The following is a 19,039-nucleotide window of genomic DNA, read 5'->3' as shown; positions in this document are numbered from 1 at the left end:
GCCATAATTGTCACACTCATGTATATTTGAATTGCAAATAATTTGATGTAGCCCAATATGAATTATATTGTACAAAACACACATTTTTCATTTTGTAATTCTTTTGTTTGAATCCCTTAGTCTATTTACTATTTATGTGCCCTTGGATTTTTAGTACTACTCAGTTTTGCCCTCAAGTACTTGTCACAAATGCTCTGAGAAGCCCAAACTTATCCTGATTGGTTGAGCCGTTGTCACACGGATCGACTCCACGAACCGTTGATCCAGCGATCCTAACGGGCGGTATACCCCTCTCCGTCTCTTCGTGGCAACCTCTGTCTCTCTCTCTCTCTCTCTTCGTGGCCACCCATCTCTCTCTCTCTCTCTACTTCAAAAAAAAAAATCTCTCTCTCTCTCTCTGTCGGTGGAGAATGCAATGACGAGTTTGCCACTTAATATATAGTATTGGTATAAACATGAGGCATACATATTTGCGGATTTCGGTGATTGCATTATTTGTCAGCCCTCTAACAATTATCAACTATCTTGAGCTGTCCTTTTCTTTTAGGGAATATAGTTTGGGATATAGTATTGGCATTTTGAAACGGCCTAAAAGTGGTATAATTTTGTTATAAACATGAGGCATACATTTTTGCAGATTTCGGCGATTGCATTATTTGTCACCCCTCTAACAATTATCAACTATCTTTAGCTGTCCTTTTCTTTTAGGGAATATAGTTTGGGATATTGTATTGGTATTTTGAAGGGACCCTATTTTGAAAGGGATCCCATTTTGAAACGGCCTAAAAGTGGTATAATTTTGTTATAAACATGAGGCATACATATTTGCGGATTTCGGTGATTGCATTATTTGTCACCCCTCTAACAATTATCAACTATCTTTAGCTGTCCTTTTCTTTTAGGGAATATAGTTTGGGATATGGTATTGGTATTTTGGAAAGGCCTAAAAGTGGTATAATTTTGGTATAAACATGAGGCATACATATTTGCGGATTTCGGGGATTGCATTATTTGTCACCCCTCTAACAATTATCAACTATCTTTAGCTGTTCTTTTCTTTTAGGGAATATAGTTTGGTAATTTCGGTGAATGCACACACTAACTTTGAAAACAACTACAAGTACATCCCAACTGAATAATGGATTTGTAACTAGGTATCCCTTGTAACAACTTCTAGCGCATGGTGAGCAATGATAAGAATCCGATCGTAATTATACAACAAAAAAAACAACCAGCCATCAGATTAGCTTGCTTCTTCAACTCGATCGGCTGCCTTAACTGCTTGTTCATTTTCTTCAGTTCTCCCTTCACTTCCACCAGTTCTGCATTGGGAGCATTAGGCATAATCGGAAGGTCCCTAATCGGAACGGCTCCTCTCTCCGCCGCATTCTCTACAGCAAGTCCCCCCCCTCCCAAATTGCGCCCCCCATTAGCGCCAATTGATTCCTGCAACTGAAGCCTCTGAACGTACACATCGATCCACTCGAAATGCCTGCATTTCTTCAAGATCTGAAAACAACAACGTGAACCCTAAATCCCAAATTCGAGGGAATAACAAGAAAATCGAGAGAAAACGAGAGAAATTGGATCGAGATCTAACCTTATCCCCCTCTCTATATGGCAAGCTCTCGCATGCAACGAACTCACGTCCACGGTTGCCGTTCTCGTCCGTCTTACGGATCGACCGCTTCGAGGCTCTGGCGTGGGCGGTCGGGGCATCTTGTCAAAGGCACGGGTCCATACTGCGGCCATGAAGAACGGGAGGTCGAAGAGAAACTAGACATCACCCGCGTGCCGGAGAAGGGCTGCCGGCTGGCGGAGAAGAAGAACAATGGGGCGCGGAGAAAGAAAGGGGAAGCAATGGCACGGGCATGGGCGCGGGGCTAGGTCGGGCTCCCATTTTGCAACGGTCACCTGGGTAAGCTGTGGGTCCGGCGCTCTCACGTGGACAAGTTGTGGGTCCCACGATGATCTGGATAAGTGGAGACGTGTCCACTGCGGGGCACCAACAGCGGCCCCACTTGCCAGCACCAACCAACGTCAACTAAACGGGATTCCTTCCGTCCGAGCTCTTTCTGCGAGTTATAGACAAGAAGTTGGGGAAAACTGAGGAAAAACTAAGGAGCTGGGGAAAACTGAGTACAACTAAGGACCCGAGGGCACGAAAATAGAAATCCCAATGAACAAAGCGAGTTCTGAACTTCTGATACGTGCTGACTGCAAATAGCTAGAAACAAAGACTAATGCCCGTTCAACCTGCGAATAAAAGGGCAAAAGAAGAGATGTATATTAGAATGTATGAGGGAAATGCTAAACAGAAAAAATACGGATGATGATGGACGAAGCAGTGCCGAAGCAGAAGGGATGAGGACGGATGGCACCGACGGCCGTATTGTATGAAAACTAAGAAGCACATCCTGCAGTAAATATAAAATATAACTATCTCATGGATAAATCTTCACAACCAGAATACTGCACCACAATCTTTGCTGAACTTTTAGCCTTGGCCGGTGGCCCATGGGTACCCACCTGGTTTTAGACCAACGACAGTGCATGTGGAAATCATCATGGGTTGGGAGCAGCTGAGCAGATAGATAAAGATTGAGGAGCACATGCACATATGGCCTATGGGTGAATGGACGTGCAAGTGAGGAAGAGGAAGATGTATGTTCAATTTGATCTACGGGGATGCTGCTGCTTCTCGAGTATATGTGCGTCAATTTGATGGCTTGCGATGGGCGTGGGCAATCATAAAAGCGGGCGACGCGATCCTTCAAATAGGCGCGGAAGAATTTCAGAGGTCACCCGTTACTACATGACCGAAGCAGGACGGGGCTGTGGGTGGAATCGTACATTATTCAATAGCTTGCCGCGCTTGAGTACCCGAACAAATTTCTTTCGTATTTTCCCAGCAATGATGATTGATGAACAATCTGTTGAATCGGCCAGTTTCAGCATTTGTTGCAAGGAGGTATTATGAGCATTTGTGGCCATCAAGGCGTGACGGAGAGCTCTACCACGAAGACGAAACGAATAGGACTTATTTTTTCCGTGGGACAAACAGGTGAGCAACTAAATGGGCATGTTTCTTCGTATTACTATTAGCTAGGTAGCGTTTTCTTTCCAGGATTCGTGGTAAGTGATGATGACATGAACGAATGAGGATGCATGGGAGCAAGGTTGGTGACGTTGAAGCATGTATGTGCAGAAAAATGAGATCACCTATTAAGAATAGAAAGATTCGCATACGGGTTCTGCATGGGATGGAATCCGGTTTCGTCCGTTTTTTTGTGGTTTTTGCTGATGGTTTGTTTGGCGGTTTTCCTAAACGATTTGGCTCACAGTTTTCTGTCTCTGTCATGATGTTTTCAACCGGTTTCTGTTCGTTCTTTTCTTGTTTTTGTGTGGTTTTAAAATATTCATTATAAAAAACCAGAAAATGTTCAATTTGTAAAAATTATTCAGATTGGGAGTTTTAAAAATTGTACAGATTTTGAAAATTCGTTGAGATATTTAAAATCGTCCACATTTTGAAATATTGCTGAGATTTTGAAAATCGTTCAGATTTTGAAAATTTGTTGAGATTTTGAAAATTGTTTTTGAAGTTTTGTTGAGATTTTGAAGTTTTGTTGGGATTTTGAAAATTCTTCAGATTTCAGAATTTTGTTCAAATGTTGAATTTTTTTTTCAGATTTTTGAAAATTGTTCAGATTTTGAAATTTTGTTGATATTTTGAAAGTTGTTCAGAGTTTGAAATTTTGTTGTGATTTTGAAAATTGTTCAAAATTTTGAATTTTATTTGTTCGGATTTGAATTTTGTTCAGATATTAATATTTGTTTGAATTTTGAATTTGTTCAGATTTTAAATTTGTTCTGATTTTGATTATGTTCAAACTTTGAATTTTTAAGGTTTTTCAAATTTGTATGAACAACAAATAAACGAAAAAGAATCAGGAAACATAAAAGCAGACGTGCCAGTCTTATTTTTTCTGTCGCGTTCCTATGCCTATCGTGGGGTGGGATACGGCCCACCCGAACAGAGCGTGTGTGCCTACGCGCTCCTGTTCGATCTGCCTGCCCTGCGATCTTGGAGATCATAGATGCCCCCCCCCCCCTTTAGAATTTTCAAACCCCTTTATCGATCAATAATGAAAGGTATACATAAGCCGGCCGGGGGCTCAAGCAGCCAAACTTGCCGGGCAGAACTAAGAGCATCTTCACTCGTTGGGCCTACCCACGACGAAATCCGGACGAAACGGATTGGACAAAATAAAGTCGTGGAGAGTACCGTATTTCCAATCGTCCACCCGGAGTTCAGCAGGTTGGCGGCGGCTTTAGTTGGCTGTTCTTCTTCTTCGTCTTCTTCTTCGACGGCTTGGCTTCCGTCGGCCACATCCTCCACATACTCGTTGCGCGCAGCGGCGGCCATGGAGCCGGAGGTGATCATCTCGTGGATCTCCTCGTCGTTCGGCGCCGCCATCGCACCGAACGGGAACGGCCCTCGTCGCAGGGCCGGCGAGGTGCCCTCGTACTGGTTCCCGCTGCCGACGTCGAGCTCGGGCGGCGACGGCGTGAACCTGGACGGTTGGACGTAGGCGCCCTCTTGGAACATGGCAGGCGGCGACGGCGAATAGATCGAAGGGGAGAAAGTCGACGGGGAACTGCTTGTACCTTGCGTCAGCCATTGGCCGGGGAACATGGCGCCGCCGCCGTGAGCATGGCCCATGCTCATGGCCATGCTAATCTTCCTCTCTTTTTCGTCCTGGACCGCCGCCGCCCTCTTGGCGGCGGCTTTTTTCACCCTCTCCACCCTGCCGCTTGTTTCGACCTTGCGCCGGATCTCATCCGCCGCCCACTCTGCGTTCGACATACCCGGCGGCCGCACCTTCTTCGCCCGCGGCTTCCTCTCCTTCGGCGGCATGGTGGTGGACGAGAAGACGATGAGGAGAATGATGGTGGACGAGAAGACGAGGACGCGAACTGGAACTGGAAGACGAGGAGGAGAATGGCCAAATTCGGCGGGAGAGTTTGGGGATATGCAAGCAAATTGGAGGGAAATCGACAGGATTTGGCTTTTCTGTCGCCGACTACGAGGGTCCACACGACGTTTCGCGCCAAATTCTTTCGTCCGGAGTCCCCGAGCGTGCCCCGGGGGACCGGGGATGGCGTGGGCTCGCCGGATGGATGAAGGGTTAAATCCGGACGAAAACGAGGAATCGGGGGTGCAAATGGGCCGAATTTCGCCGTCCGGATGGGAAAAACGTCGCTCGGGGGCCTCGTCGGGGAGACGAGTGGAGATGCTCTAACTGAAATAATACTACGAGCAACGATGTGGGCTTCAGAGTTCGACGCCCTATTTTCATGTCTAAAAACTACACTAGGAAAGTCCTTCGCCCAAGCCTTGATCTCATGCTATAACTGCCCACATATTCCTCCTTCAGATTGTTTATAACTTGCAAACAATCCGAGGCAATCACAATGTGCGGCAGCTGAAGATCAGATGCCAGCGCCATTGCTTCTCTGCACGACATGGCATCTAGGGTAGCAGGGCCGGAGATATCCCGCACCGCCACAGCCGAAGCTCCGATGAACGCTCCATCTGCAGCCCTACAAACAACACCCAGAGCTCCTCGCTTCTCTGTTTTGGACACGGCCACATCAACATTCAACTTGACAAAGCCCGGGTTCGGCGGAATCAACTTGGGGTGCACCCGAGCTGCGACACCCTTTGACTGCGCTGACCTGGTAGTGGATATCGAGAGATCCCGCAGAAAGCTCTCAACACAACAATGATATGGGCCCCTATTTCGTCTAGGCCCCTTATTGCCCTGGGTCTGAGCTGTACAACTTATATCTACACTTTCCTCACATGATGTGGATTGCTAAGGGAAGACGTGTCTTCTTTACCATTTTCTTTACCATTGTACATGCCCTAAGATGATGGCATTCACCACGTGTCAAACTTAGATTCTCATTCGTTGAAAAATAATTCACTAATTTAGGAGGAAAATTTATGCTCCTACAAATTTCTTGAAATCTTTTTACAATGATGATCCTCATATCAAACTTGTACTAGATCAGTGCGCGATAGGTATTTCAGGATTTTCATTCCAAGACAAATACAATTGCATTCATCCTATGGATGCATTTTGAGTTGGTTCTGAAGTGCACCTCATTTTTCCCAGAGTTTGACAACCGAGAAATGCAGGTAACACTAGCCACAAAAGGGGATGCCAAACTGTGACGTGTAGAGGCAAGTCGTATACGTGTTATTGCTAAACAAATCACTCTGTTATCTTTGTCAGTTGGTAGCTACCTTTTTTTTAGGAAATAAGCCATTATTCTGTAGTTTTTCTGAATAAAATGACGAGACAGAAAAGCAGCAATTCGCACAAGTTCAGAGCTAGCAACAATGATCAATGAGACGTGGCAATCCACGAATCGTTGCAAAACATGACTGAATACCTCCTCCCATCTAACATCCTATCGTGTCCTCGACAAAAAGCACGAGTAATAATATAGACAATTAACAGCAGAACCCTAAACCCTAACTACTCAACCTCATCTAAGCATCCACTCAACCGAGCCTGCATCTGCTCTCTACTTCTGGCTGGGCTGCGGAACCTTGTCACCGGACAGGATGTCGCCGAGCATCCCAGAAGCCAGGTCGGCGCCCGCACTCTCCACCGCGAGATGCTGCTTCCCCCGCGTAGCCAGGTTGGACTGGTTCGTGTGCTTGAATATCTGGAGGGCCTGGGCGATCATCGACCCTGGGTTGCCCGCGTCGCTCGGGAGCAGCATTGTGTTCGTCTGCAGTTAACCAAAACATGTGTCAGTCAGTGACATGTATATCCCAGCAAGCTACACAATAGCAAGTACTGTAATACGCGATTCAAGACTCACGTTTTTGGCCAAGAGAGAAAATGCCTGGATGTACTGCTCCGCGATCCTCAGGCTGGCAGCCTACACCAGCAGCAGCACAGCATGTTAATTAGTCAACATGTTATGGGGGAAAACAGGTCACCTATTTCAACATATGAAAACAGAATGACATACCTCAACAGCGCCTTCAGTTTTGAATGACTCTGAAACCATCTTGATTCCTCTAGCGGTGGCTTCTGCCTTGGAAAGAATCGATTCGGCAGCACCTAATGTCCATGTTCAGAAACAACAAGCATAAGAAGCATAACCAAAAATATTAGTAGCTTCACCACACAGAATAACGATCACAATATGGTCAAGCAAGGAATAGTACAAAGAAAACTAGTCTGAATTGGGACATTGTTATGATCGGAATAGCTCTTCAAGTAAAGTTATCTACAAATCTGAACATTAGTGCTAAAAATCTAGGGTGGCGATGCTTGGTTGTCTACTAAAAATCATAATCATCTGTGCTGTATCTCTCTATAACTTATGTGAACTTTCTGTAAAAGCAAGAGGAAATTGAACTTTGCTCATATAGAGCAGCATCAGGTTTAATAATCTCCTCAAATGAGGAGTAAAGAATGCCAGCAGACGCAAGCAGGAGATACTAAGACGAATATACAACGGAGTACATATCGAATTTATCATAAAGTTAGCAGAACGAATCCATGAGGCAGTACTATCCATTGTTTCGAGCAATAATAAGGACATGCAAGAACACACAAATGCATTAAAAACATAAATCTTTGCCATTTTTTATGGACGGATAGCATGTTTCATGTGAAAATTTTCTTCTAATCTTCTAAAGGTAAGAAACAATGCTGCATGCAAGCTTTTGGAAAACTATTAGAGTCCTGCTGGATAGCAGAAGGCACAAAGCGATATTACAGAGTAACACAGAATCACATACCCTTTGCTCGATTCGCCTCATTTATCATAGCACCTGACAGAAGAAACAAAACAAAACATAGAGTTAAAACCTTTATGTTGCCGTGCTACATGTAAAACAAGTTAAGAGCCATTTTCCCCAATACAAGGTAGGTTTTTCATGGATGGAATCTAAAAATTATATTGGCTGAAACCACAACGCTTTTTATCAGCCATCAGGTAGCAGGATTTAATATGAACCTCACATCTAGCACTATATTGTGTGAAACCAGAGACTTATCAACATGTGGTGGCAGGATTCGATTCAATGTGTAACTCGTCACCCATTACAAAGATCTCCACAAGAGTTTCCGACAGGAATTGGTCCGTTGTTAGTAGTACCTTCAGACTCGAGGATTTGGGCGCGCTTCTTGCGTTCCGCCTCGGCCTGCATCTCCATGGCTTTCTTAACTCCAAGTGGAGGAGATATGTCCCCTGCATGGTTTGCGCTCTTGTTAGTGATGATGTGACTTGATTTGATACCACCATGTCGAGAATAATGAAGCCAAGAAGAAAGCTGCGCGCTTACTGATCTCATAGCGAAGGCACTTCAACCCCCAGTCGGTGGCCGCCTCGTTGATGGCCTTGACAATGTTGCAGTTGAGCGTGTCCCTCTCCTCAAAGGTCTTGTCTAGGGTAATCTTGCCCAGCTCGCTCCTCATGGTGGTCTGCGCGAGCTGGATCACTGCGAAGACCGGGTTCTCCACGCCGTAGGAGGCCAGGTAAGGCTCCACGATCTGGCCATGGTGGTGGTCTAGCTAGTTAGAAGTGTGCTTGGAGCACTGCAGAGAGCAAGAGAGAGAAGCAGGGGAATTGAAATAACCTTGACATAGAGCACGCCTCCGATCTGGATGGAGACGTTGTCCTTGGTGATGGCGGACTGCTCTGGGATGGGGATGGTCTCCTCCTTGAGCGAGTGCACGTAGGCGATGCGGTCGACGCCGGGCACCAGCAGGTGGATCCCGGAGGAGAGCGTCTTGAGGTACTTGCCGAACCGCTCCACCACGAACGCCTTCTTCTCCGGCACGATGCTCAGCCCCAGGTTTACCGGGGTGTTGGACGGGTCGTACCTTCATCATCATTGTATTATTTAGGTTGTTGTCAATCAATCGGAACAAAATAATTCGGAGCTACAATCGACAAGAAAAGCACAAGAATCAGAATCAGAGGAAGATTGGTACCGAGATGGGTCGTCGCGAGAATTGTAGCTGGCGGCGGCGGCGCCGGCGGAGGAGGAGGTGGAGGCGGATCTAGACCCTTGCCCCTGAAGCAGGAGCAGCTGCAGAGGAGCTGGGTTGGGGCGGGGGCGGAGGAGGCCTGCGGCGGAGCGCCGCGCGTGCAGCATCGTCCGGGTCGCCGCCGACATCGCCATCGCCATCGATCTAGTCTAGTCGGAAGATCGCAAGAAAGGGGATGGATGGATGGATTTCTCTGATCGGACGGCTACCAATTTAAAGGGTCTATTATTACTTCCCTTACAAGAAAGAATACTTGCCATCTTCGTGCTCTTGTGGATTTCATTTCAGATCTATCTACTATTCGTATTCCTTCATCATACCGTGTGTGTTTTACAACAACTGTTTGCCATGTACGTATATAAATAAATTATTATGGTTATTATGTCCACCCCGCCGGTACGTGTCATCTCTCAAATATATGAGGGTTTCTGCTGTGCGCCGTCAGGAGGTGACAGCGGCCGTGCAGTGACCTCTCAGCCCGTGTGGGAGGTGGAAGAAGGGTGGGGGTTGCGGGAAGAAGGAGTGCTCTTGTTCGTGCAGGCTGCAGGAGGTCATCGACACTTCGGCTTCGATGGAGATTGCTGCGGCGGTGTGAACAATTTGGACGGTTGCCCACTCTGGCGGGTTCAGAGGAAAGTGTGCGGCTATAGCGACAAAATTCTTGCATGCCTTCGATCGTTGCAGGCGACAATGGCGCCCGTGGGTGTCGTTTTCCTCCTTGGAGGCGTCGATGAGGTGTGTTGACACTTGTTCGCTCTCCCACCGGTTTGGTTGATGTCTCCGGGCGATATTCTAGGTCCGGAGTTGGATCTGCGCGATGGCGGCGTCCTCGACGTTGTCACTCTGTTGGGAGCATCGCGTTTGGAGACACGGCGAGGTTCCAGGTTGCCCCCTCCGGTGCTCGTCGATGTCCAAGGCTGATCTTCAGGGGCGCAATGCACGCCATAAGAAGATGCCTTCTTGGGACTGATCAAGTTCCGCCATCTTTCTCTTTTGATGGTGCGTCGACTTGGGAAGTCCTTTTGAGGCTATTGTTCTTCGGAGATGTCCGGCGTCGGTGGAGACGAGGCTTTGATGTTTAGCTTTGGATAGGCTTTTTTCTTTCGTGTTGTTTGTCGGTGGTGTGTGTGTTGGAGATATGCCCAAGAGACAATAATAAAGTGGTTATTATAATATATCTTTATGTTTATGATAAATGTTTGCATACCATGCTATAATTGTATTAACCGAAACATTGATACATGTGTGTTATGTAAACAACAAGGAGTCCCTAGTAAGCCTCTTGTATAACTAGCTTGTTGATTAATAGATGATCATGGTTTCGTGATCGTGAACATTGGATGTTACTAATAACAAGGTTATGTCATTAGATGAATGATATAATGGACACACACACAAATAAGCGTAGCATAAGATCACGTCATTAAGTTCAACTTGCTATTAGCTTCCGATACATAGTTACCTAGTCCTTCGACCATGAGATCATGTAAATCACTTATACCGGAAGGGTACTTTGATTACATCAAACTCCACTGCGTAAATGGGTGGTTATAAAGATGGGATTAAGTATTCGGAAAGTATGAGTTGAGGCATATGGATCAAGAGTGGGATTTGTCCATCCTGATGACGGATAGATATACTCTGGACCCTCTCGGTGGAATGTCGTTCGATTAGCCGATACGTCTCCGATGTATCGATAATTTCTTATGTTCCATGCCACATTATTGATGATATCTACATGTTTTATACACATTATATGTCGTATTTATGCATTTTCCGGCACTAACCTATTAACGAGATGCCGAAGAGCCAGTTGTTGTTTTCTGCTGTTTTTGGTTTCAGAAATCCTAGCAAGGAAATATTCTCGGAATTGGACGAAATCAACGCCCAGGGGCCTATTTTTGCACGAAGCTTCCAGAAGACCGAGGGATAGACGAAGTGGGGCCACGAGGCGCCGACACCACAGGGCGGCGCGGCCTGGCCCTTGGCCGCGCGGCCCTGTCGTGTGGGCCCCTCGTGTGGCCCCCCGCGTTGCCCTTCCGCCTACTTAAAGCCTTCGTCGCGAAGCCCCCAGTACCGAGAGCCACGATACGGAAAACCTTACTGAGACGCCGCCGCCGCCAATCCCATCTCGGGGGATTCAGGAGATCGCCTCCGGCACCCTTCCGGAGAGGGGAATCATCTCCCGGAGGACTCTTCACCGCCATGGTCGCCTCCGGAGTGATGAGTGAGTAGTTCACCCCTGGACTATGGGTCCATAGCAGTAGCTAGATGGTCGTCTTCTCCTCATGTGCTTCATTGTCGGATCTTGTGAGCTGCCTAACATGATCAAGATCATCTATCTGTAATACTATATGTTGTGTTTGTCGGGAACCGATGGATAGAGAATACTATGTTATGTTGATTATCAATCTATTACCTATGTGTTGTTTATGATCTTGCATGCTCTCCGTTATTAGTAGAGGCTTTGGCCAAGTTTTTGCTCTTAACTCCAAGAGGGAGTATTTATGCTCGATAGTGGGTTCATGCCTCCATTAAATCCGGGACGAGTGACAAAAAGTTCTAAGGTTGTGGATGTGCTCGTTGCCACTAGGGATAAAACATTGATGCTATGTCTAAGGATGTAGTTATTGATTACATTACGCACCATACTTAATGCAATTGTCCGTTGTTTACAACTTAATACCGGAAGGGGTTCGGATGATAACTCGAAGGTGAACTTTTTAGGCATAGATGCATGCTGGATAGCGGTCTATGTACTTTGTCGTAATGCCCAATTAAATCTCACTATACTCATCATATCATGTATGTGCATGGTCATGCCCTCTCTATTTGTCAATTGCCCGACCGTAATTTGTTCACCCAACATGCTATTTATCTTATGGGAGAGACACCTCTAGTGAACTGTGGACCCCGGTCCATTCTTTTACACCGAATACAATCTATCGCAATACATGTTCTACTCGTTTTCTCGCAAACAATCATCATCCACACTATACATCTAATCCTTTGTTACAGCAAGCCGGTGAAATTGACAACCTCACCTGTTTCGTTGGGGCAAAGTACTTTGGTTGTGTTGTGCGGGTTCCACGTTGGCGCCGAAATCCCCGGTGTTGCGCCGCACTACATCTCGCCGCCATCAACCTTCAACGTGCTTCTTGGCTCCTCCTGGTTCGATAAACCTTGGTTTCTTTCTGAGGGAAAACTTGCCGCTGTACGCATCACACCTTCCTCTTGGGGTTTCCAACGGACGCGTGCTGTACGCGTATCAAGCATTTTTTCTGGCGCCGTTGCCGGGGAACGAAGAAAAGTTACACCACAAAGATTTCCAACTCCCACGGCAACTGCCAGCATTTTTTCTGGCGCCGTTGCCGGGGAGATCAAGACACGCTGCAAGGGGAGTCTCCACAATCCAATCTCCTTACTTTGTTTTTGTCTTGCTTTATTTTATTTACTACTTTGTTTGCTGCATTATATCAAAACACAAAAAAATTAGTTGCTAGATTTACTTTATTTACTGTCTTGCACTCTATATCAAAAACACAAAAAAATTAGTTACTTGCATTTGCTTTACTTATTTCAACATGTTTCCTTTTTTTACTCTAAAAGATATACCTGTGGGACAAGGGTTTATAATTGGAAGAGATAATATAGAAGAATTTTTCACCCATGTTAGTATGCATGAAGATCTTAAAGATATACCCCTTGCAAAAGCTGTCCCTACTTATGAAGATGCCTCTGTTTGTTTGGTACGCATGATGGAAGCTAGATTTATTAGTCTCAACCCCATGATACAACACATGTTTCTTACACTTTCTGATATGGAGCGGGTAGAGAAGAGAGATTTTGTTCTAAAAGTCTTAGTGCGAGAATTTGAAGATATAGTTAAAGAAGCTAGAAAAGTTTTTATTAAGCACAAGAAACTTGGTTCATTCCCAGATTTTAAAAGAACACTTGAAAAGATGGACATGGATAGAATAAGGTACACTAATAATATTAATGATGGTGGGGAGATTAAAGCACCAATACCATGTAAGCTCCTAGCGATGCACGAAGCTCTAGATGATAATTATGCTTGGCTTGTTCCTGAAAATTTGTTTGATGAGAGTAGTGTTATCACCAGAATTTGACCGGATCAGAGGTGGGCCGCGATTAAGATGGGCTTGAAGAATATACCTGGAAGAAATACATGAATCGGCCTTGTATACAAAGTTTGGGATAGTTTGCCCGTGTATCTGTAAATATAGTAGGATACGTGTCGGTTAGATAGAATTTGGCTCGTGCACGGTTGGGATTATTCCCACGTTAGAAAGTCTACGGACTATAAATATGTATCTAGGGTTATTGAGAAAGACAACAATCACGTTCATCACAAACCAATCTAGGCGCATCGCCAACTCCCTTGTTTCGAGGGTTTCTTCCGGGTAAGCATCATGCTGCCTAGATCGCATCTTGCGATCTAGGCAGCACACGTTTATTCGATGTTCATGCGTTGCTCGTGCTGAAGCCTTGTTGATGGCGAGCAACGTAGTTATCATAGATGTGTTAGGGTTAGCATTTGTTTCATCGTATCATATGCTTTCATCCATGCAACCCTTAGACGTCTAGCCGCCCTTACACCTATCTTAGGTGTAAGGGCGGCACCTCGCTTGATCATTATTTAGTAGATCCGATCCGTTATGATTGCTCCTTGTTCTTCAAGGATCAGTTTAATATCTGCATAGTTAGGCCTTGCAAACGGGTTGAAGGATCCAGTAGCACGTAGAGTGTAGTTTGCTAGCCCTAGATGAGATGTTCCGGGGATCAACTTCATATTGGTTTTTAGGCCTTGTCTAGGGTCGGTTTATTATCACCGTGCGTGGCTGCCAGGCTCAATCACGCGTAGGATGTTCCGATTATGTGGTGAAAACCCTAAATCGTCGTAGGTCGTTTTAGCTTTATATTGATCAAGCAGGACCACCATGTGATCGTATACCTCATACGAATCATGGGTGGACAACTCACGAGAGCCGATCGAGGCTCGTATTTAATGTTTACGTGTATGCCATGCAGGAAACTAAGCGAAGCAAATCCATCACCTTCCTGGCCAGGTATAGGTCAGGTGGCACGCCCTTGCACCGACGCATCGGACGTGCGTGCCGAGGCTTTGCGGGCCGTCGCTCGAGGGACCAGGGCCAGCCGCGAGTCCCGGGAGCCTCCCGGCTCTACCGTGTTGCCCGTCGCTGCTCGCCGGTGGGTTTCGACCGCAACACATTCCGGCACGCCCGGTGGGACAGTCTTCGACATCAACCGCATCGCCATCTACATCCGAGATGGCGGAAGGTACTCCGGTCACGTACGAAGATCTGACCGAGGAGCTCAAGAAGAAGTATGACGAGGTCAAAGCGATCCTCGAAGCCGACCTCATCGGCTCTTTCGAGAGAACCCGCTCACACGGCATCAGGTGGAAAGGGTTCTCACCTGAAGGCGCGCTCGATGGAGTGGACCTGTCCGCCCCGTCAGAAGAATGCACCGGGTCTCGCGTCGGGAGATTAATTTCATGGTAGCTCATTCACCGCACCGCCATTCTGAGAGCCTGGTGAACACTTTGGAGCGTGTCGCCCTTCGGGTGATCCAGGAAATCATGAGGCATCAGTACTCTCCGTCAGGACCAGCTCTAGGGACTCACCAAGGAGAGATACCACTCCAGTCCCGACCACCGCTGCCGTTCGCGTTGGCAGCACCAGAAGTGCCGAGTTCACCGGCATACGTCGTCTACAAGATCGGTGGTGACCCTAGTGATTACCAGTTCTTGTATGAGGCGCCTAAGGAGATCCCTCACGGATACACATGCACATACGTGCCGGACCGCAAGAATCGGGCACTCACGAACCGGACCGCAACAGCGAGGGACTTCGGAACAGCAGGAGGAACTTCGGGAACAGATCTTGAGAAGAAGGCATGGCTAGCTAAGTATGCCACTCCGACGAACCTCCAGAGCTCAACTCCTGCAGTTGGCTCAGATCTTGAGAAGCAAGCGTGGCTGGCTAAGTATGCCACTCCAGCGAATCTTCAGAGTTCGACTCCTGCAGCCCGGCACCGTGGATCGGATCGGTACAATCTTGAGAGACCGAGTTCGGCATGATGCCGAAAAGGAGGGAAATCGGCTATTCCAAGCCGTACCCCAACGAGTACGATTTGATCCCACTACCACCCAAATATCGGCTCCCCGAATTCTCCAAGTTTAGTGGATCAGATGGCTCCAGCTCAATCGAGCATGTGAGCCGATATTTGGCACAGCTGAGCACGATCTCAGCATCAGATGAACTACGCGTGAGGTTCTTCGCACAGTCCCTCACAGGATCGGCTTTCGGGTGGTACACATCGCTGCCACCAGACTCAATCCGGACTTGGAAACAGTTGGAAGTGCAGTTCCACATGCAGTATCACTCAGAGGCTTCCGAGGCTGGCATTGCCGATCTAGCACAAGTACGACAGAAGCGCGAAGAAACAGTGTCGAATACATCCATCGCTTCAGGACCGTTAGGAACCGATGCTATTCGGCTCGTGTGACTAAAAAGAAGCGGTCGAGTTGGCGGTGGTGGGTCTCGCATCACCGATCAAGGATGTGGCCTCCCAAGCGGACTACCCTTCACCGGCGCATATGGTGCGGAAGGCTGTCATTATATGAACAGCGCCACCCAGAGGTGTACCAGGATAAATTCAAGCGTGCGGTGGTCCTGGTTGAGGCAGATGAAGATGAAGGCTCTACGGGAGATCAAGAGGTAGCAGTGGCTGAGTGGACTCGGGGGGCAAGCCCCGTGTCCTGCAAATGGGTTAAGCCACAAGGTCCTCCAAGAGGGTTTGACTTCGACGTGACCAAGGCTGAGAAAATTTTCGACCTCCTACTTAAGGAGAAGCAGCTAAAGGTACCCGAAGGCCACAAAATCCCCACGGCGCGAGAGCTGAACGGAAAGCCATACTGCAAGTGGCATAACACGTTCACCCATGCCACCAACGACTGCAGGGTGTGGCGTCAGCAGATCCAAATGGCGATAGAACAAGGGCGTCTAATTTTCAGCCAGTACGCCACGAAAGTCGATACACACCCCTTCCCCGCCGTTAACATGGTGGAGTGCACTTACCCTGGGAGGTGCCGGCCAGGTTTCTCGTTCAACATCAACATGGTAGGACCTGTGCACCACCCTGGTAAGGACAGAGACGAGGGCAGCTGCTCTCATAACAAGGACGGAGTGAGGCTAGTCTTATCCACCGGCCTGACCGTGTAACAAGAACAAAATCTATGGACGAACGTGGCGAGGCTGATCCTTGTGATCGGCCCCCAGAAATAAGAAGGGTTAATCTTGTCTCAAGCATGTCACGTAGTTAGAGTGAAGCAAGACCAAGATGTAAACCTTCATTGAGCGATTCAACCAACATGGAGGCCGATTCCAGCAATCGGCCAAAATTATCCTCACCATACATTCTGCCTGTGTTCAACGTTGATCTAACGGGCAACGGGTTTACGTCGGCTGATGAGCTGGAAGAAGTCAACATTGGTCCTAATGGAGCCGACGTTCAAGTACAATGCCTTGGCTAACTACAGAGCCGATATCTGCAATTACCTGACAGATTCGGCTCGGGGGGCACCTAATCAGATGAACATGTGCGATACATGGGCAGTGAAATATTGGGGGCCGATAGAAAAATCGGCTAGTAAAAAAATCGACTTTAGAATGTAAAAAGCCGATGCACAACCATCGACTCTATAGGTACAAGTTCAGCAAAACATTTGTCAGTTTACACAGAGAGGCTCTACCGAAGAAACGCATTGAGGGCGTGAAGGGCGTCAGCACGGATACGATCCACCTCGGCGATCTCAGCCTCGTCGTCCTCGTCTTTGCCCGTCACCAGCTCAGGGCACGAATTTCAGCCAGATCGGTCTTCAGATCGGCTGTAAGGCCTTTTGCTTCCTCTTGAGAGCGGGCAATGAGGGTTTCCTTGTCTTGAATAAGCTGCTTGGTCACCCTGACCCTCTCTTCAAAGTTCTCCAGTTCCTTACGCAGGGTCTCCAGTTCGGCACTATTGGCAGAAGTGTCAGTTTTGGCGTCTAAAGCAGCCTTTTTCTCGTTCAGCCGTTGACACCTGTCTGCAATATCGGCTCTCAACGGGAGCTGAGCGTGACGAAGGATGATTCTTTGACGAGCCGACTGCACCCTTGACCTGAAGACCGACAGAGTCACAGCTGGCCAAAGCTTCACCTGCAGTGTCACCGGGAGATGGGGTTGGATGTCTTCAAGGATGCCCTTGACTGCCTCGGGGTTTTCAACCAGGGTCTCAACTGAAGAGGAGAGCAAAGCCTTGAGATGCTGGAGTGGACCATGGACCGTGCTAGGACTTGGCTCTTCACCTGCCTTGGAAGTAGCTGGTTCGATGGATTCAGGATGGAACGTCAACAAGCTTGAAAGATCACAACCCTGACAGACGAACAAGGCCAGTATTAGTACACAACAAAGAAAAGGGTAGAGCCAAGGGGTTGGAGGGTACCTCTCCCAATGTAGGAGGAGTAGCCGATGTTGTGATAATCGGCTTTCCCGTGGACTTGGCTAGGTTAGCCACTTGGTCAGCTGCGCTCGTCGAGGTGGCTAGGTCTAGCGTGGCGGATGGCATCAGTACCTCTTCAACGTCCCCGCTAGAGGTCCCATTAGTCTGCAAAAGAAATGGTGAGCCGATCCGAGTAGCAACGGGACGGCATGGAAAGTGAACTGGTGAGGTAATTACATTTGAAACCTCCTGGCTTGGCGAGGAAACTCGTGGGTCTTTGCGAGCCCTTTTGACGCATCGACGCTTCATGCGTGACCCTGCTTTGATCGGAGCTTGAGGGGCAACAGGCTCGGGAGTCGACCTTTTCCTAGAAGCCGACGCTGGCGAGTCCGTCTGGCTCTGTGTGGTGGATCTCCCGGAGTCGCCCGGGGTCGAGTCCCTTGGGCTGGACCGTGCCTCCCCGCTGGAGTTCTCTTCGGTGGAAGTCTGTAAAAAGAAGTACAAGCATGTTACGAAAGACTGGGAAGACGGATGAATTTAGTCAAGGCACGAGTCAGCTTACATGCAAGCTTGCTTGGACAGGAGCTTTGCGCTTCAGGGTCTTTCTGGCAGCTACTTTCCTCACTGCCTTCCTCGCATGGATTGAGGCTCGGGGGGCAACTGGCCCCGAGGATGCTTTACTCTTGGGAGCCGATTTCGGTGAAATCGGCTGGCTCTGCGTTATGACCTTCTTCAAGGGTGGCGAGTTCTGGCAGAAGAGAACCACCGGGGCTGGTTGAAGGAACTTGAAGGGGGAGCCATCGGCTTGCGTGGGATCTGGGCCATCTTGTCGCTGCCAAGAAATAGAGTCAGGTTACAGACAATCATCACGAGCCATTGCAAGAAATTTATATGTAATGGTACCTGGTGTGCAGGAACGTCATATTCGGCATCAAGTTGCTTCAGCAGCGGTCCTAGAGCTCTTCTGAAGGCGTGGGTCTTCCACATGGACCACCAAGTCTCGAAACCATCGGTAGTGATGGTGAAACAGAGGTTATGAGGAATTGGAATGGCCAGAGCGTCAAAGAAGGTATAACACCTTTGGCCAGTAAGAATGTGAGGCAGTTCAGCTCTGCTTGCTGTCAGGTAGTGGAGAAAGAAGTGTGGGGGCACTTGCCCGAGACCAAGCTGCCGGGATACTACCACCGGTTGGTAAGACTCATAGCCAGGCTTGATGATCCTGTTTGAGGTACTCATGCCAACCGGGAGAAAGCAAGGACGGATCATGATAGAGTACAAGTGCCGGGTGCTAGCGTCATCGGCAAAGCTGTCTAATCGGAAGGAGACTGGATTCTCAAAGTTCTCCGATTCAGTATAAGGAAAGAACAGGGGGTTCTCCAAGCCTTGGAAGAAAATCTTGAACCACTCTGCTGCTTCCTTGGGGATCA

General features: G+C 47.8%; 1 protein-coding gene across 1 annotated transcript; it reads right to left on the bottom strand.

Moving 5' to 3' along the window:
* Positions 1 to 6,386: 6,386 nt before the first annotated feature.
* Positions 6,387 to 9,229, bottom strand: LOC124657648 (stomatin-like protein 2, mitochondrial). The gene is made up of 8 exons (XM_047196165.1): positions 9,033 to 9,229; positions 8,675 to 8,921; positions 8,381 to 8,588; positions 8,194 to 8,286; positions 7,835 to 7,867; positions 7,057 to 7,148; positions 6,904 to 6,963; positions 6,387 to 6,810 (listed from the first exon to the last, which is right to left on the bottom strand). Exons 1-8 carry the CDS (start codon positions 9,227 to 9,229, stop codon positions 6,601 to 6,603), a joined length of 1,140 nt encoding a protein of 379 aa, XP_047052121.1. The 3' UTR covers positions 6,387 to 6,600.
* Positions 9,230 to 19,039: the final 9,810 nt, after the last annotated feature.

Source organism: Lolium rigidum, chromosome 5, assembly GCF_022539505.1.
Source record: "Lolium rigidum isolate FL_2022 chromosome 5, APGP_CSIRO_Lrig_0.1, whole genome shotgun sequence".
NCBI lineage: Eukaryota > Viridiplantae > Streptophyta > Magnoliopsida > Poales > Poaceae > Lolium > Lolium rigidum.
Note: the sequence above shows the minus strand (reverse complement) of the source record. Positions and strands in the feature narration are given on the sequence as shown.